Source organism: Chanos chanos, chromosome 8 (genome assembly GCF_902362185.1).
Source record: "Chanos chanos chromosome 8, fChaCha1.1, whole genome shotgun sequence".
Classification (NCBI taxonomy): domain Eukaryota; kingdom Metazoa; phylum Chordata; class Actinopteri; order Gonorynchiformes; family Chanidae; genus Chanos; species Chanos chanos.
The window spans coordinates 41816095-41836576 of record NC_044502.1 but is presented as its reverse complement, the minus strand read 5'-3'; the positions used below and the strand labels follow the sequence as shown (position 1 = coordinate 41836576).

The 20482-nt window shown below is 40.4% G+C and overlaps 1 protein-coding gene across 1 annotated transcript; it reads left to right on the top strand.

Annotated features, from left to right (window-relative positions):
• Positions 1-10879: 10879 nt before the first annotated feature.
• nes (nestin) lies at positions 10880-19023 on the top strand. The gene is made up of 4 exons (XM_030783215.1): positions 10880-11692; positions 12745-12869; positions 13971-14041; positions 14720-19023. The coding sequence occupies exons 1-4, from the start codon at positions 10880-10882 to the stop codon at positions 19021-19023; spliced, it is 5313 nt and encodes a 1770-aa protein (XP_030639075.1).
• Positions 19024-20482: the final 1459 nt, after the last annotated feature.

Genomic DNA, 20482 nt, shown 5'->3' with positions numbered 1-20482 from the left:
ATCCTTAATTAATCCTGCATCTTTCTGTGCACCTCATGTGCATTATTCTTAATTCATATTCCTAATCTCCCATTTTACTTAATGTCCTTTGCAAACCTTGCATTCAGATGTTTATCAGCAAAAGGGAGCGGAAGTAGTGTCAACAAACATTGGATAACTAATCAAAACACATAAATGTCTGTTCATTTCAGTCCGTTTTGAAGATGACAAAAAGAGAAAATCTCTGAAAAACACAGGTTTTGATATTCTGTTTGTTTGTTTGTTTAAATTAATCAGGCCATATTAAAGCTTCTGCCTCACAGATCCATCTGTTGTACATGGAGCATTGAGCTGGTCTCCAGCTCTCTGAAGGATTCTGGCTTGGCATTGACAACACACAGTGTTCTGGATAATACATATGCTGTCCGAGCCAGTATCTGTAAGAAAGGAGTACTTTATCAGTGTAAGAGTAAAAAAAAAAAGGTATTAACAAATCTTATGACTTATTACAGATGTAGGTTTTCTCCAATTTTAGCTGAAGTATTGAAAAACACACACTAAAGATGACCAAGCCACAGATCAAGCATGACGTAATCATCAGGACACAGTTTTGAATTCAGTAGGGTTTAACTTTACCCTCCGTTGAGTTTGGTACCATCAGTCCAGATCCACGTCTCATTTTTACCAACGGCAGAGAGTCCAATCCAATACCCATGATATTTATCATAGTAAGTTTTGGTGTGATTATTAATGAATTCCTACAGACATGAAACAAGATACTGTTAGACTGAAATATAATTAAAATACAGAACATCAGTTGCATTTTTAGCACCAGTACAGGTGGTAGTTATAATATTTGCACGCTCCCTGATGAATTTATTGAGATGTGATACAAGAGAGTTTTTGGCTAAAATAGGCCAAACTAAAATGTCAAAAGCAGGGATATAATTTATGCTTAATTTGTGCTTGTGGTGGTTTTTCATTTTAATTAGTACAGATTTATACTTTTTTTTTTTTTACCTGTTCCTCTATGCTGTTTATGATGGCTAAGTTTCCACCATTTTTAGCGCAAAATGTTCGACTGTTCTCCCAAGTTTTCCAGTCAGAATCTTTCTCAAAGTAATAGTAGCAATTTGATTGATAGGGAGTCCAGCCATTTCGACACGGTTCACACTGTCTCTCTATGGGCAAATGATTGAAGAAAAATAAACATTTTGAAGGATAGTATAGATCACCTTCACTGAGTTCATAAAGGCACAGAACTAACTACGGAAGTCTAGAGGTCAGTAAAGTATACCTCTACAGTACTGATGAACAGGAAATGTCTTAAATTTAGTGATGTAATTCAGTGTTTGGTTCAGCTGGGCCTTTTGTTTCTGAAGCAGCATAACCTCTATCTGTAGCTGTTGTTTAGCTCTCTGAAGTTGTTCATAGTCGGTCTGTATCTGTTGCCTGGCTTCAGCTTCATTTGTGTGCTTCACCTGTCAGATTTTACAGTTTATATTAACAAATTTCACATTAGCGGCTTATCTTAAGTCTATATTAGAGTTTCTTTAATGATCTTAAGATATTATAGTCTGTTAGTTCCTCACAATGAAATTATCATGTTGCTAATGAGGACGCTTGCTTTGATGTTTTTTGTGGGTTTTTCTTTTGTCAGTAAAATATTAAGAGTTGCAGTCAGGCACCTATTTTCTCTTACCAGCAATGTGTTGTATTTAATTACTCCAATGCCATCTGAGGAGAAAGGGACAAAGGAAAAGTGTGAGTTCAGTGTTTATATCAAAAGTCACAGACCAGCATACACATAAATGAGTATTTAGTTTCAACGTCAATCATTTCTTTCATTTAAAATAGCTAAACTGACTTAAAAAAAAAATTCATTCCAAACATGTTGCCATAACTCATAGCTAACGTACTATGCGTTACTATGCGTACTAGCTAACTTAGAGACTAGTTTGTAATGTGATTTAAATTTATTATTGTTTTCTTTTAACCGACAGCAGATTGTAATAATGACATAATACTCACAGAAGACACACATGACAGTCAGGGCTACCAGCAAGAGAGAAAACAGGAACCCTAAACACACCGTAGCTAGTCTGCATGAAGGACTTGACTTCGCTGTTTCTGCTCCTGAAGGTGAACATGAGAACAATGTAACGTTGTGTTGGCAGCAGTGTGGCCACACAAATGTTCATTAACTCAACACAGTGGAACACAGAACGCCTGGACAGAGTTCGTAGTCTGTCCTAATACCGGTAGTTGCAGGGCAAGTCATTGATGAAACGTCTTCCTTCATCTTCCTCTCTGAGTACACAGGGTTCTCTGCATTCTTCTCTGTGTATGTGAGTGAGCGAAAGAGAGAGAAAGAAAGTGAGAAATGAATATCTTTAAAGAAAAATATCTGAAAAATCTCTGCCTTTTATATGTGTGAACAACTAGGACAAATAGTCATTTGCTGATATCAGCATGCTGGCATACCTAAAATAAGTATGGTTAGGAAAGTCAGTATGCATTTAAAAAAAGGAAGAAAAAAAAGCATGTGTTTTCAGTTGATTTCTGTTACATTGTGATGACTTCCGTTATGTGGTGTTAATTTCTGATTACGTTTTATTCTGCATGCTGAAGCTGATGCTCAGAGCCTTTCTGCATGCAAGTTTCAGATACTTATAATAATTTATTTTATAGTAAATGTGTTATCATCATTGCCATTGGAACAAAGCAGTCCTACGGTAGTTTAGACAAAACAGCGCCCTACCGCTGAGTGTGGAAGAGGGCGGTGATGTTAAATTTCCATTTTTATTCACCTCCGCATACACAGTTTTCTCCTCCACTGTAACATACAGAACAAGTGAAACATATCACACCAATTAGGCCACGCAATGAGAAATAGAAAATGTTTCCGATGTCCTCTGAGCCACGCTGGTGTGTGTACATAGTCAAAGGGCATGTGATAAATGGCGAGAAAAGCAAACATCCTCATAATATTTCAATCTGATGATTATCTAAATAAGTCAATGAGCATATGAAAAAAGTTATTTTGCATAGATGATATCAGATGAGGCGGCACGGTGGCGCAGTGGATAGCGCTGTCGCCTCACAGCAAGAAGGTCTCGGGTTCGATTCCCGGCCGGGCGGCCAGAGTCCTTTCTGTGTGGAGTTTGCATGTTCTCCCCGTGTCTGCGTGGGTTTCCTCCGGGAGCTCCGGTTTCCTCCCACAGTCCAAAGACATGCAGGTTAGGTGAATTGGAGACACTAAATTGTCCCTAGGTATGATTGTGTGTGTGAGTGTGATTGTCTGTGTGTCTGCCCTGCGATGGACTGGCGACCTGTCCAGGGTGTTTCCCCGCCTTTCGCCCTGTGACCGCTGGGATAGGCTCCAGCAACCCCCGCGACCCTAGTTAGGATAAGCGGCTTAGATAGTGAGTGAGTGAGTGAGTAGTGATATCAGATGACCATTTAATGTCCGTCGAGTAGGAAGAAAGAAAAAAAAGGAAATAGTGTGAGGGAGAATCAGCCATAATTATTCATCATAAATTCTTTTTACACACACACACAATTAAATGAGAACAGGGATATGAGAAGTGGCCTATTATATGTGGAGGACAGAGAATCCTACCAAATGGCATTGCAACAAGATATATAAGAATCCTGTAAACGTCCACCTAAACTGATTATTATTTGAGAGGATATGGAAAAACAATAAATGATATAGAGAGACAAAAAAAACCCAACTGAGATTGATTAATACTCACCCTCTAATTTTGGTCCATCTGAGTTTGTGAAAACCATTGTTGCGTAACACACCTCTTCCTCCATTTTGGCAGTTCATTTGGCAAAACCAAGTCAGTTGTTAACAGGCTGTTTAAACAAAATGGTTTGAGATCATACTGCACAGTGAGACAGTATTGAGCTAGTGGCTTTTTGTCGCACTACACATGCCTATGTAAACTTCTGTTTTTGCACAAGCTCTGCTGAACAGCCCATGTTTGGAAATTTCAGTTATAATATGTCATAATATGTGGAGGCAGTGGACAGTTTTTTTTTTTCGGTCACTTTCTGTCTATTCTCTCATTTTCTGTATATTCTGTTTTTTTTTTTTTATTGAAACTTCAGTTTCTGACATGTCCTCTCTCTGTTTACCCCCTAAATTTTGTTTGACTTTTTGAAAATGTTCTCTTTGGGTGTTTTTGGATCTTATCAATCGTAGATATATCTTGCTGGAAAGACTGTTAAGTTGTACATTTATTTATTTTTTCATTCATCACAACAAACCTTAAAGAGACAAATAACTAAAGTCAATGTTGTAGTCTCAGCTTAGCTAAGAATATAATTTTGCTTCTGTTTCAACAGAAAAGCTCACAACCTAAATTGGAAACTAAACTAAAGTACATGGAACACCATAGTAATGCATAAGCATCATTGTGTGTTTTGAGATATTTGATTGTGCTCCGGTTTTGAATGTTTAGATAACAGCAGGAACTATTAGAACAATCGTATCAGTCTTAGGAAGTACCAGTCACTGACAGTGTGCATCTCTACTTTGAAAAATTTCTGTCATGTTGAAAAGTTTATGAGTCATGTGAAGCTATACGTTGCTTTGTGATCGTTGGGTAGACGTGTCAGTAGAGGTCACAGAAAATGATATCCTGTCAAGTGAAAGTTATGCAATGTCCAGTCAAAGATTATTTTGAAATTTGTTCCAAAATGGTTTCAGGACATGAAGCATGACACATGGCTCACATCAGTGACAAATCTTATAGTTTTATTGGTTACATACAACCCAGAACAGTCATAAATAATGCAAAAGAATTATTTTTCCTTCGCAGTTTCAGTTCCTCAGTGTTGTAGCTGCCAGCCTACACCATGAGGCATAATGAACTGAGGGACAACTGCAATTGGACTCTCAGCCACAAGGGGGTGCCATCTCAATGAAGATAAATGAGACATTGGATCAGTACCGCAATCCCAGTAATGTTTTAGATTTTTAACACTGAACTGTTTTCTTCCCCTTTTTTCCAAATTCAATACTTGTTCGTGATTTACTTGATGAAGAGCTGCTGTTTGCTTTATTTGTAGATCACTGTTTAGTTCTTAACAAATGCAAGGATTCAGTAGTGCTACAAAATGGAAACATTAAGAAACACATCAGAACAATGCAAAAGCTGTACGGAAAAAAAGACTTTTCTCTTTCATTCCATAGCTGTCAGGCAGGACAGCAGGACACTCAGGAAGGTGACTCAGTTGGATTGTTTCCACGGTGAAGCTGATCAGGCCATATCATAACCTTTCCCTCACAGATCCATCTATTGTAGGAAGAGCAGTAATCAGCTCTCCAGCTTTGTGAGGGATTCTGGTTTGGCACTGACAACACACAAGTTTGTGAATCATAATCACGAGAGGCCCCCCAATACCTGTAAAAAATAAATAAATAAATAAATAGATAAATAAATAAAAGGGGGAGTGTAAAAAAAGGGGGAGTACATTAGTTAATCTACATTTGGAGAAAATCTTCTTTTTTAATCATCAGTGGAACATGGTACTGCTGTCACAGGGTGAAATCTGAAGATTGTAGATCCAGATTTTTTTTTTTTTTAACCTTACCCTTCACCGAGTTTGGCACCATTGACCCAGAGCCATGTATTATTTTTCCCAGTGTCAGCAAGTCCGATCCAGTAATAGTTATACAGTTTGGTGTGCTGATTGATGAATTTCTGTCCAAATGATAAAAGACAGGAACCATTTATGGTGAGTTTGTGAAGATTGTTGTTTTTAGTTGTTTTAGGGGGGATTTTGTAAGTGAAAATTGATACTGATTGCTTCATAAGACCACAAGGGAAATTTGGCTTGATCTGTCAGTGTGTGTTTACCTGTTCCTCTATACTGTCTATGATGGCTAAGTCTCCGCCATTCTCAATGCAAAATCTCCGACTATCTTCCCAGCTGCTCCTCCCATTACGTTCTTGTTTAAAGAAGTAGCAACTCGACTGGTAACGAATCCAGCCTTTTTGACAAGGTTTACAATCACTCTCTATGGGGAGAAAATATTTGAATGAAACAAACATTCTAGATAGACAGTCTAGACAAGTCTAGATAAACATTTCTATGGACAGTCTAGATCAGGTCTTAGTGAAAAAAATAAAATCATACACCTAATTTCAGAAGTGATGAACGAGAAAGCTCACCTTCGCAGTAGTTGTCAACAGGAAATTTCTCAAATCTAGTGATAAATTTCAGTGTTTGGTTTAGCAACATCCTTTGATTTTTCAGTTGTTCTGTCTCTCTTTTCCAGTTGGTAACGTCAGTCTGTAGCTCTTGTCGAGTTGCAGTCTCATTCTTAAACTGGTCCTATAAAATTTGAGTGACATTAGTAAAGTTTTTTTTTTCCATGGGAAATGGTTTTGTTACTGAAGATCACTGGCTATGATGTTTTCGTCAAAACACGTTTTTAATGAGGATCAGTTGACTTACCATCATGGTGTTGTACTGGACTATAAGGATGCTGTCTAAAGAGAAAGGAAAATCGATTTTAGGATTCACTTTACACATCGGTAACCAGTCCCCTTACTGATATAAAATGAACAAACACATCCCTGAACAAAATAGCAGGATGGCAAACATTGTTTTTACCCACAGTCCCTGTGTCTTACCAAATGGAAACTGTGGTTGGAATTTATTTTTGTCCTAGTTTGTTGAGTACTTTTATGACACCAATGTTGATAATAGCAAAGTGAACTGGGACAGTCATACTCACAGAAGACACACATGACAGTGAGGGCTACCAGCAAGAGAGAAAACAGGAACCCTAAACACACCATAGCTGGTCTGCATGAAGGGCTTGACTTTGCTGTTTCTGCTTCTGAAGGTGAACATGATAACACTGTTACGTTGTGTTGGCAGCAGTGTGGCCACACAAATGCTCATTTCCTGAACACAGTGGAACACAGAGTGACTGGATAAAAGCCATAATCTGTCTTAATCTGTCCTAATATTTACCGGTAGTTGCAGAATAAATCATTGATGAAACCTCTTCCTTCATCTTCCTCTCTGAGAACACAGGGTTCTCTGCATTCTTCTCTGTGTGTTTGTGTATGTGAGTGAGCGAAAGAGAGAGAGAGAGAAAGTGAGAAATGAATATCTTTAAAGAAAAATACACAGATTACCTTAAATTCTACACTAACAAAATGCATAGTTTAATGGTACAACACAGATGAACACCATCAGTTAAAATCAATTATGAGTGCACTCATAATTGTGGAAAACCAAAAATGAAGAATAAATCTTTCAGTATGTCTCTAGTTATTAACACACTTATGCACTTACATGGTGCATACACCGTGGTGCTCCATATTTTCTATGCTTTTTAAACTGAAATATACTGTGTCTTATTGACTATGTCATATCATTATGTCGCATTTGTACCAGGTAATAATGCTATAGTGGCCTGAGATATCAATAAAGAGCTAAACAAAACAGGACACAGGATTCAAAGCTATAATCAGGACTGTCCTAAGTCATTTTCTGAAGGACCAGTGTGTATTCAAATATTTGGGCTAACCTTTAACTTTGCTACTCATTAAGGCCTGGAAAACCATAAGAGAGTGCTCAAAAACCAGTGGATTCCTTCATAAGTTGAAAAACTACTCAGTGACAGCAAAAGCCTGCATGTACATCAACAATGTAGGAATGGCTTTGGACAGCCGTGCACTAACAGTATTACTGAAACGATATTTTAAATAGGAAATTTGTACAGCAGAGTACAGCACAAATCTTCTTGTATTTTGCGTAATGAAATGTTGTAGACCATGCTTTACCTAAGAGCGAAGTGGAGAGTTCTGAAGAAAATGGTTTGTGTGTCTTGATCTCCACATACACTGCTTCCTCTCCCTTCAGCACTGTAACATACATAGCAAACATTTTACTCAAAGGCAAAGTACAGTACAGCAAGCACATTTTCACTCGCACCTTTTGACACCCTCTTTGCTCTACTTGAACTGTACTACTGTCTCCATTAGTATTAAATAGCACCTGCTATGTGCACAGACTTTTCAAAGTATTCTGGCAAGATCTTGGGGTTAAATGTGATTCTGTATCTTTTGTATGAGGGAGTCAACAATGATACGTGTTTTCATGACATTTCATCAAAACTAATGGTAAACTACAGACATATTTCACATATTTCATGCTCAGCAGAAGCAAAGACTATATTGACGTTGAGATTAAAAAAATTGAAATTCCAATAAAAACAGATTATTCATAAGATCATCCAGTATTTCAGAATTCATTATTATGTCTCACATGGAAAATTTTCTGAAAGCTATTCATACAAGTTATTGGATTGTTTTTGAGGAGCATTGTCAGATGAGAACTGTAGAAATGAAAAGAGAAAAAGAAGAAGAAGAAATAGAAAAAGAACAGAAAAACAACTGAACTCACTCTTTGCCTTTGAATCTTCAGAGTCTGTGAAAATTATTGTTGAGTAGCACAACTCATCTTCCATTATGACTTGTCAGTCAGCAAACGCAGCAACGATTGATCTCAAATCAAAACACAAGAAGTAGTCATGAACACTATTACACACACAGTCAGAGAGTGAGGAAGTTTTTAGATTGCCCTATCCATGCACATTTGAACTTCTGCTTTATCAGAGGTCCTGCTCTTTTCAAACTGTTTGGAAACTCTAGTGATGTCACAAAAAGTGGATGCAATGGAAGGTTTTCAGTCTGTAAGGTTAAGTAATGTCTGAATGTTCTGGAAATCATTTCACATGCCATTTAAAATACTAAATCTGTCTGAGTCACGACTGAAATCCCTTTTTAAATCATGGTTAAGCTGATATATTTTCAGAGGGTGTTCATTTATCTTTATTGGGCAGAACTGTGAGAAGATACATATCCAGGAAGGGTTAGAAAAAAAAAATCGGTAATTTTAAAAGTTCCCATCAGCAGAGCAAAGTCAATACTTAAGAGCCAGACAGCATATGAAACTACCCGGATTCTTTCTGCAACAGACGCCTCACCCAAAAAGAGCAACATAACAAGAAGTAGCGCAGGGAAGTGACCGAGAACCCAGTTGCCACAACCTCGCAGTTACAAAGTTCCACAGTGGAGATGAAAAACATCATTACCAGAGCTTAACAATCTCTGTAGCTCTTCACAGATGTAACTTTTATGACGGAGAGGTTTAATCGAAGCTATTCTTGTGGGAATTAAAAAAAAAAAAGAAAAAGAAACTCCACAAAACAGCACGGCTGCAGTTTACGAGGAAAAGGTTGTGACAGACTCTGTGTGGGACTATGTGGCAGAAGATTCAGCAGTGTGGTGAGGCAAAACTGAGGCTGTTGACATGAATACACAGTGCTATGTCTGGCCCAAGCCAAGCACAGATCATCATCACAAACACAAGACAATCCAATCAGACTGACACTCAACAAGACTCTAATTTGGTAGAGCAGATTATTTTCCATCCAAAGTAACTACAAAAAACTCATTATCATTTTTAAAGCATTTCTATGTATATCTTTCTCTAAACCATTTTAACCATTATAAGGGTTTTAACTGACAATTACCCAAATAGCATTGAAGTCCTGTCTGCTTAAAATATATCTTTGTCAGTTTGGTTACTGTCCAAAAAAAACAACAAAAACCCCCCAGAATTTCCCTTTTTTGTCTTCACAAATCAGACAGGGTTTCTTTCATTTTTTGGTTTTAAGTAGGAGTTTAAGTAGGGATAATTAGGCTGCTGATCACATCAGAATGATTCAACATCCATCAAGTCAAAGATGATGAAATTTATTATAATACTCTGATGCCACGTCATGAAGCATGTACTGCTAACATTGGTGGCCAATCACAAGAGGTGTGATAAAGCTGTCCGATATAATAATAGAAAATGTAAAAAAAAAAAAAAAAGAAAGAAAAGTTTCTGTCAGTAGTCAGAACACAGCTGTGCTTTGCATGCCAAATTTTCCAAGAGGCAGAACAAACTGCTTTGAATTAGTGCAATGTGGGCTACTTGCCACAAGAGGGTGCAGGCTTAGTGAAGTCAAAATGAACCCAGGGTCCATACTGGCAACAATTCAGAATTCTAAGCATTGCAACTTTTTTTTTCAGCTTTTTTTTCTTCCTTCAGCTGAATGATGGTTCATGATCAAATTCTCCTATTTTAATCAGTTGTTTATTATCAAATATTTTCTCTGCTCTTATGTAATGAGGATGATTCTCAACAGATATCGCTCTGAAAATTGTTTCATGTGTGAATGTTTTGTCTCTTTAATAAGTAGAGGATCAGGCAGCTGCTGCAATAAAGTCATGCGAAAAAAATGCAGTGTGAAAAAATGCTAAGATTCATTTTATTTTTAAAAACAAAAAATTAAAAATGGTCAGTCCATGCAAATACTAAATTTGTGTATATATCATGTTACATGCTGTCATTTCAAGTGTTCTACAAAAGAACTGTTTTCATATGGTTTTAATAAAACACCACTGTTTTGCATTGCTAAATGTCATCTCCTCACATTACAGTGCTTGGCTTTAAAAAAACTAATCTCATGTCTATTAAGGGAAATATTGCCCAGTGAAATAAGGGGAGCATCCCAGCAGTGAGAGAGTTAAGTCCAAAAATTACCTCACTGCTTGCTTTCCCCTCACCCCACCTCTCCCCCTCCTCTGCCCTCCTCCAGCTTCTCATTCAGTATGAAAGGAGAGTCTTTCTCCACGGGTCATTCCATGAGACCACACTGAGAATTACAAGGAGAGAGACCAGACCGTCTGAGCTGCTCACACACACGGACACATACTCACACACACACAACAGCAGAAAGACAGGAGCTGAAGAGACAGAACACGAGACCCACTGTACTCTATCCATCTCTTCTCTCAGACTGCAGTTCAACACCATGGAGATCACCAGAGTGAGACAGCCCTATGCTCCATTGGGCCAGGAGAAGTACCAGATGCTGGAGCTCAACAGGCGGCTGGAGTCCTACCTGAACCATGTGAAGCTACTGGAGGAGGAGAACGCCCTCTTAAGAGGGGAGATCCAAACCTTGAGGAAGAACAGGGAACCTCAGAGGCAGCGCAGAGTAGTAGAAGAGGCCCTGAGGGAGGCAAGAATGGAGGTGGAGGTTGTTTGGAGGGAGAAGGATCGGGTGGAGATGGAGATAGGCAACATGGGTGAGGAGTTCCAGGCCTTGAGCCTCAGGAGACAGATGGAGAGAGACGCTCAAGAGGAAGTGTGCAGGAGGTTAGCGGAGAGCAGGAAGGAACTGGAGGAAGAGAGGAGAGCTCAGATATGGCTACGGGAGAAGGCGGCTCAGCTGGAGACAGAGCTTCAGCTCCAGGTGCAGCTTCATCAGGAGGACGTGGCTGGTCTGAAGGCCTCTCTCGCCCAAATAAAACCAGCTCCCATGGTCTGGAAGCGATCCCCACCTCTTGACTTTGAGGGCCTAAGTCAGCAGTACTCTCAGCAGGTAGCCCAGGTCTGGCAGGAGGCAGTTGAAAATTACCAGAAGGAGGTGAATCATCTGGAGGAGTCCCTGACCCAGGCCAAGGCACAGTTGGCCCAGATAGTCCAGGAGAAGAAAGAAGGCCAGTTGCATGTACAGAATTTGGCCAAGGAGCTGGAAAGTGCCCAGACCAAGTGGGAGCTGCTGGAAAAGAATGTGGTCCAACACAGAGACCGACAGAATCAGGAGCTCCAACAACTCAAGGTGAACGGGATGCCTCGTTTTTTTTCATTTGTTTCATTTGTTAAGAGAGCGAATTGAACAGGAATTGGTGATAGAACCTTTGACTTTGGATTAGGCGTATATAACTGTAATTACAGTTCTTTAAGAAAAACAGAGAAACATATTTATACCCCCAAAGAATACTTGAATATGTTACAAAACAATACTTCAGTGATCTATTCCTTATTAATGAGTCATTCTCAAAGCAAAGTGCATTTAAATCTTGTGCATAACAGTCTTTTATGGAGAACTGTACCTGCATCGAATCCGTAAGTAAAATAGTTCATGTTTTGACTGGACAATAAGGAGGGAGTCATGTCATGAAAATGGCTTTTAGTACAACTAATGACTATATTTCCTCTCATTGTAAAATAGTTTTGGAAAACAGAGACAGGAAAATTGAGTTAGCGGTGCACTAGTCCTGCAATGGGCCATGCTAATCCCTCTCCTCCCTTGGCTTAAGTCATTTAAGGACATGGAAAAAAACCCTGAATGCCACAGTGGACACATTGTGAATTAGATTAGCGTTATCATGTTGGAGCACAGACGCCCCCCTCAAGTGTGCTATCTTTGTTGAATATTTGCTACACATAGTCTTTGCATTGGTCATCTACAGACCATACACAGACAGGCAATTGTTAGAGGGGTACTGGTCTGTATAGCTAATTTGCACAAGAACAAAGCCCCTCAACAATATCAGAGCAAAAACATTGTGTAAAAGTATGACACTTCTTTTTGGGCTTTCCCATTTTCCTATTTCCCTCCATAGCTAATATAACAGACTGAAAAGAAGTCATAACAGGTCATGAGCCACTGACTAAACATCAAACAACAACAACAACAAAAAAAACAGCGCTTGGAATTGGCTTCGGGCCAGTGTTGGATACAGAGTTGAGAGCAATCATCACAGCCTAGTATGACATAAGAGCAGCGGCTGTATGTGCAGAACCAGATGATTGGCGATTCTCAGACTCAGTAGTAGTTCTGGCTGGAGAAGGACTTTAATGATACCATCTCTTCCAACTCTTCTCCAGGCTCACGTGGACGGACTGGAAGCTGAGAAGGCTGAGCTGGGGGAACAGATTCATGACATCATCAAGGAGACACAGAACCTGCTGCAGCTGAAGATGTCTCTAGGACTGGAAGTATCCACTTACAGGTCCTTGTCTCCATAATCATTTTATCAGTTAAATATTACTCACAATCAGATCCTCAGAAACATCCTCAGTTTGTTTCACTGATCATCTCCATGCCCCACACCCCTCTCACTGGTCAGAAAACGGTGCAAACCAAAAACGATGTAAATTGATTATGTGGTCGACACTTGTGTCCTCAACGTGAACGGAGGCCAGTGATCTCACAAGGGGCTGTCTCAGCTGTCTTGAATGAAGTAACTTTAGATTGTGGATTGTAATGAGCCTTCGTTCTGTCTCCCACCCAGCATTGACCCTGAATCTGGCCACAGCACTCAAGGAGTCTAGTGTGACAGAGGGAGGGGGAAACTGAGAGGGGGGGGGATTCCAATGATGACCCATCACATTCTTCTCATCCATTAAGGCAGACAAAAGGCACTGTTTGAGAGCCTGATGTCTACAGACACTTTCTTATATGTTTTTAAATTGATCATGTTTGATGTATAACGTGAAAAAAGTGCCAGGGTGTGGTGTTAAGGTCTGCGTGCGTGAGTATGAGTATGTGTGTGTGTGTGTGTGTGTGCTGGAATGGGAATGGACTCACATCTGTGAAAGCGAACATGGCATTAGTGCTGCTCTGGCTACTTGGAAAGCCCGGATTTGAAAGTGAGCTGTTGCGTACGTGTGTGTTTGAATGTGAGACCCAGAGTAACTGGTGTTTGAGGCAACACTAACGTTAAAGAATGGGACGGATGGCGGATGGCCCGCATGCCGCAGATGGTCTGACAATGACGAAACTTCAGCTTCATTTCCATAACAACGGACTTTGGCTCTGTCCTGCGGCTCAAGCACCACAAAAGCGCCTCCCTCCCCTTTTTCCTTTCCTTAACCCTTAAACCCTCTCTATTTCAGAATACCCATTGCAGGTCACCCACAAAACGAGGGACAATACAGCCTCCTCTGTCACAATTCTCATTTTAATTTCAGCTGTTCAGCTTAACTGGAACTGATGTTTTTCTGCACAGAGCTCTGTGTAGGACTTCAGTCGCTTCTCTTTACTTGTGGAAAGAGTTTTTTTAACACTCATAATTAGTCTGTTAACCGAACCTTTCTTTCTTGTATTTCAGAGCTTTATTGGACAGTGAAAGCACAAGAGCAAACAACCGATCGGCATTCAGATCCATCATCCAGACTCCAGGTTCCTTTTTGGGTAATACTTTGGTTTCGATCCCGTTGAACATTTTAATTATCAAAAAATTAATGACAAACCCATCTGGCCTTATCTGTTCAGGACTTGCCCTCATAATGATGAACTGGTATGGTTGGTAACAACATTAAAACCCTAATGTAGGGGGATGTGGGGTGTGTCTGTATCTAAATGCACTCTGGTTTGGTAATGCAAGCTACCTAAGAGGGTCCCCAAAGATCAGTGGACCAGATGGCCTCATTTTCCAGTAATCCATACTGGAGCGAAGGAAGTGGCAATCAATATCTGTCCATTACAGCCATCCCTCTGATCAGGAATGCGTATCCTGATAATACCTTCGGGAGGGACATTCATGGTTACTTTTCATGCCTGTTCACTAGGAGGTATTTCCTTTGCACGAGTCCAGGTCCATCCTTTTCTATGGCATAGATTTTTCCACTGGTCTTCCGGTCAATATAAGATGGAACAGACAGGTTGCACTTTCAGCAAGAGTCTATGAAACAGTGAACTAGGAAGCACATGTGCTAACCTTTGTGTAATCGAACCTTCGGTATCCTCTTCTTTGTCTTCTTCCTTTTATTGGTATGCACAGCAGGTATGTTAGTTTAAACATATTGGACTTGTCAGCAAGATGTGCCCTTTCTAACTCATCTGACCTTTCTTTCACAGATACACTCTCCAAACCTAATGGGGTTAAGCCAGGCTTTCAGACACCTAGAACTTCCTGCCATGTTATCACTCCCATAACTACAGCCCAAAGATCATCCCTGTACTCCAAAGTATCCAGCACGAAAATGACAGCTTTTCAGACTTCACCTTGCTCTACCTCCTTTTGGGAGACACCCAAAAGGGTCTCAGTGACAAAGGAGGAGCAGACGAGCATGAATGAAGAATCACACATAGCAGGAGACTGGTCAACACCTGACCGAAGAGGGCCTTTGAATGGAACGGGTTCTGTTGATCACTTTCGACCCGAGGACGTTTGTGAGGAAGTCAGCTATGCTGCCCCTCTCTCAGCTTTTATGGTACAGCCAACATTCAGCAGTAACACAGCAGAGCTGGTGTATACAAATAATAAATCTGACCTCGAAGAAGTGAAGAAGCAGCAGACAAAGAGTGGAGAAAACAAAGTCCTCACTGACGAGTCTGCTGAATTGATAGCCGAGGAGGTGTTAGAATCGGTTAATGTGACAGATGAGCAGCTAAACAGATTTCCTCAAACCAGAGCAGTGTCCCCTGGTCCTATGACAGAGAATAAAAAAGAGCCCTCACAGGATAGTAAGGATAAAGAGACAGAAAAGGTTCAGATTTCATGGGAGGCTCAGTCAATGTGGGAGGACATTAATGCTGAGAAAGAGAAAGAGAAAGAGAGAGAGGATCTGGCCACTAACATGGATTCAGAATCAGAGAATGTGACAAAACATGATACATCAGAGCATAAGTCTGCAGAGAGTGAAAGCAACATACTTACAGAGTTTGATCGACAAGACAAGAATTCCGACGAATTAGATACATCCTTCACAGAACAAGTTGATGGGTGTCCTGCAGATACTACTGTTCAGTCTGAGAAGTTTAGCGCAGATTTCATGTTGCCAGAGGCTCAGGATAATAAGAATGATTTTGCTGATGGATTTGAAGAGCAGCAGAAAGTTGAGTCTGAGTCAGACAAAGATACCTTTAGCGAATGGGGAACAACAGAAAGATTAGAAGCAGGGAAGGACAAAATGGAGGACGTGAGTGAACAAACTCGTGATGTCGATATGGAAGTGCAAGTAGAGGAAGATGAAAGAGAGACTGAAAAAAAGCAGACGATGGCGGAAGAGAGAATAAAGGAGACAGTGACTAATATGGATGTTGAACAGAGGGATGCAGAGGAAAAGACTGCTGTCCTGGATGAATATCAGGCAAATATAGAAAATGAGGCTGCAGATGAGCCCTTTGTCAAATGGGGAAACAGTGAGATAAATTCAGGGGTCTTGGAGAAAAAGTTTGAGCAAAAGACGCTGACCATTGATGAGAAAGATTTTGATGTATGTGCAGACAATAACAAAGGAGAAGAAAAGCAGAGCCATGAGGAGGAAGAAGAGGAAGACTCTCCAAACATCTCAGCCTCGTGGAGAACGGACCCAGGGGAATGTGACAGCTATGCACTGCAAAATACCCTCGCGGACACTCGACCTTTGATCCGTTACAAGAGTGATGACACGGACGTGAACACCCAAACTTCCCATCAGGGTGCGACTGACTCCAGCGAGAGTGAAGAAGACAGGGAGGCTGGTGTCGGGCACTGGGGCATAAACAAGTCCAAACGGTTTGACACGATGGAGGATCTCTCAGAGGAACCTGAGATAGAGATCATGGATGAGATGGTGAGTGAGGAGCCTGTTCTTTCAGCAGAGGGAGACACAGAGCAGGAGTATGTCGTTCTGAAGAATGAACAAGATGATAGAATTGTCCCGCAGGCAGTGATGGAAGACACAGGCCATTTGGAAGAGAGCAGATCAGAGAAAAGTTTAACAGAGGAGAGTGAGGAAGATAATAATATAAAGAAGGAGGTAAAGGAAGAGGAAGACCAAGAAAAGGAGAAGAAGATGTCAGAACTTCTCTGTTGGAGTGAAAATTTCATAAGAGAGACCATGGAGAGTGAAACAGCAGGTATAGCTGAAAGTGAGCATCAACAAACTGTTAAGAGTAATGTTGGCATAGCACAAGAAGGTCCAGCCGATATTGATAACACAGACTTTCCACAAAGCCAGCAAGAAGGTGAAACCGTACAGGATGAGAAGATATATGTTGAGCACGTTGAGTCTTCATTTTCTGCAATGTCCCTCACTGAATCATACGATCAGTCAAAACAAACTGACAAAGAAATTTGTGAAACATCACAAGTAGGCCATTTAGAAGAGGGCAGATCAGAGACAGTTTTGGGGAAGACATCAGAACAATTTGGGGAAGACGATTATACAAAAGAGAGATTAGAAGAACAGGTAGACCAAGGGCAGGAAGAGGAGAATCTCACAGGAGAAACCATGGATAGTGAAACAGTACATATAGCTCAGAGTGAGCATGAACAAAATGGTAACAGTAATGTGGCCATAGCACAGGAAGATCCAGCCAATATTGATAATGCATATTTTACACACATCCAGCAAGACAACGAAACTATACAGGAAGAGATGATGCAAGTTAAGTACGAGTCTTCATTATCTGCAGTGTCCCTCACTGAATCATACCATCAGTCAAAACAAACCGACAAAGAAATTTGTGAAACGTCACAAGTAGGCCACTTAGAGGAGGGCAGAACAGAGAAAGTTTTAACAGAACAACATGAAGAAGACAAGAATACAAAGGAAGGATTAGAGGAAGAGGTAGAGGAAGAGGAGAATCTCACAGAAGAAACCATGGATAGTGAATCAGTTTGTATAGCTGAAAATGAGCATGAACAAATTGGTAACAGTAATATAGCCATCGCACAGGAGGATCCAGCTGATACTGATAAGCCACACTTTCTACACATCGAACAAGACATTGAAACTATACAGGAAGAGATGATGCACGTTAAGTACGAGTCTTCATTATCTGCAGTGTCCCTGACTGAATCATATGATCAGTCAAAACAAACCGACAAAGAAATCTGTGAAACGTCACAAGTAGGCCACTTAGAGGAGGGCAGAACAGAGAAAGTTTTAACAGAACAACATGAAGAAGACAAGAATACAAAGGAAGGATTAGAGGAAGAGGAAGAGGTAGAGGTAGAGGAAGAGGAGAATCTCACAGAAGAAACCATGGATAGTGAACCAGTTTGTATAGCTGAAAATGAGCATGAACAAATTGGTAACAGTAATATAGCCATCGCACAGGAGGATCCAGCTGATATTGATAAGCCACACTTTCTACACATCGAACAAGACATTGAAACCATACAGGAAGAGATGATGCACGTTAAGTACGAGTCTTCACTATCTGCAGTGTCCCTGACTGAATCATATGATCAGTCAAAACAAACCGACAAAAAGAATTGTGAACCGTCACAGGTAAATACAACAGACTCAGACGAAAGTTCAGAGGAAACAGCTCCAGTCAAAGATACAATATGTCAACAAGATGATGAGGATGAACAGAATCTATCTATGCTGACCAACATAGACTTCACAGATAATATCTCTGTGCCCAGCGAAGTCAGCAGTAGACCAGAGAGCCAAGCAAACACAACCAGCTCTGATGTGGAGGACTCCCAAACATCTGAAGATGAATCACCCAATGCCAGCCAGTGTTCACAATCCCCTAATTATGGAGGGATGATGACTGATGAGCTCCATCCTATAGGTATTGAGGCTTCAGTTGGTATCTTGGGAGCATCCACTGACAATTTAGAGCTCGAGAGAACCGACAGAGAGGAAACACAGGAAGGCTGTGAACTTCCTCAGATGTACCCTTGGGACAATTTGGGTAAACCAAGCCAAAACACAGGTGTGAATGTGGAGAGCGCGACCCAAAACATCCACACTTATACAGATGAACGTTTTGGACGGACAGAGGAAAACACCGTTAGCAAACCATCTGAAACACTGGACATCTTCCAAGGGAACAGAATGGAAGTGCCATCTCATGCTGAAGGGAACGTCAGTGATCTTTTTGGTGTTTTCAGCACCAATTTTAAGCAGGAATTCTGGTCCACCACAACAACAGCAGCCACATATGATCCAGAGGAAAGTGAGCAATACACACATGCAACAAGTCAGTCCAATCAGAGTCTGATCTTCAGAGAGCCCTGGGGAGACCTAGAGAATCTGCCGAAAAACGACGGGAAGTCTGAGAGGGAGGCGAAGCTCTCTGTAACATCCACACTGGAGAGAGAGGAGCAGACGACTCTGTCTGCTAAACAGCTGTCACGAGGGGATAACAGAGAGGGTGAAACTGTCCTCTCAGACGATTCAGATGAAGGCAACTCTTGGTCCTCCGGTGAAGAATAGGAACACGTCACCGTATCTAAACTTCGCGAATCGAGCCAACCTGTTTGCCTGCAAACTTGGTTCACAAAAAAACAGAAAACAATGAAGCAAAAAAAAAAAAAAAGAAAAGAAAAGAAAAGAAAACAAAGAAACCTTTCACTTGTGACAGAGATAATTAAATAAATAAAATTAAATAAAAACAAATGAACAAACAAAAATGAGAATCTCAAGCAGTTTCATGTTCTGAGGGAGCAAAGTATATCACCAGCATCCAGCCAAAGTTGTTCTATGAAACTGAGCTTTCTGATTATTTTAAAATATGTCACAGTCTCTGCAGGATATTCAGCTCCCCAATGATCATCGCTATTGGTTTACACAGATTTTAAATTTGATTCTCAATACAATCACTATACGTCATTTTATTATGCCTTCTGTTTACCAACCCAGTCAAAATGTAGCCATCATGTGAGATTTCAGTTGAACACTGTTTCATATTCAACACACAGCATGGAAATTTGAGTCTTATTTGATTAAAATGAGAAATTTCTCTCTTTTTTTTTTCTTTTTGTAACATCCCCATCATGTTTTGACAGACCAAATAAATATGGACCTGAATAAACAATGATTCATTTGGAATAAAAAAAAATAAATGTATTGACTGATTAAGAAAATATATTTTGAATCAGTTCTTTCTTGACTTTTGGAATGAATAACCTATTAGTCCTTAACAATGTAAAGACAACGTACACATATAATGAGCAACAGAGAAATTGTTGCCTAGTTACCCATTCCGATCTTTTTATGGAAAATATTCATCATGATTAATCCCTAAATGATCTCTGATGTTGGGGGAGGGGCTTGCATAGGCTCTGGCACTGGTCCAGTATCACTGACGTGATCAGAGTCCGACAGACAATGCGGTTCTGACTCCCCTCTCCTGCCACAAATGTGTGGGGGCAGTCAGTAGAGACACACTTAAAAACAAGCTGAAAGGAACAATAGATGACTTCACCTCATTTCGTTTTCCTGCCATTCAATCTGTTTTTCCTCTTCTGTCATTCACCCAAGAATTTTAGGACAATATCTGCCATTTTTAAAGTAAAATTCTCTCTCTCTCTCTCTTAGCTAAAATTACCTAATGAGAAAACTCAATGAGGGAGAGACACGAGTTGTGTTATGGTAGCAGCGGTCTGTTTTGAAATCCTTTCCTGGTGAGAGAAAGATAGAAATGCCGTAATGGAATTACTTCAGCAGCCTGCAATGCTCTCTCTCTCTCTCTAAATAGATTTTCCTATCTGACTCTGTTTTAACAGCCAGCCAGAAAAGACCAGTGTTGATACACAGAATTGGGATTTACAGTGTCCTTTGTGACCTAAAACAAAAGGTTGGGTGATCACGTCCGCCCCAGGAACACCTGTTCTCTCAAGGGAACAGAGTCACTCCCACCTCCATCTCGTGACAGATGACTGGGCATAAAACC

What these genes read in the sequence shown, in the direction of transcription:
- nes (XM_030783215.1), top strand. Translation starts at nt 10,880, where the DNA reads ATGGAGATCACCAGAGTGAGACAGCCCTATGCTCCATTGGGCCAGGAG. An exon ending in AGGAGCTCCAACAACTCAAG is followed by an intron (nt 11,693 to 12,744) that starts GTGAACGGGATG and finishes ACTCTTCTCCAG; the next exon opens with GCTCACGTGGACGGACTGGA. An exon ending in ATCCATCATCCAGACTCCAG is followed by an intron (nt 14,042 to 14,719) that starts GTTCCTTTTTGG and finishes TTTCTTTCACAG; the next exon opens with ATACACTCTCCAAACCTAAT.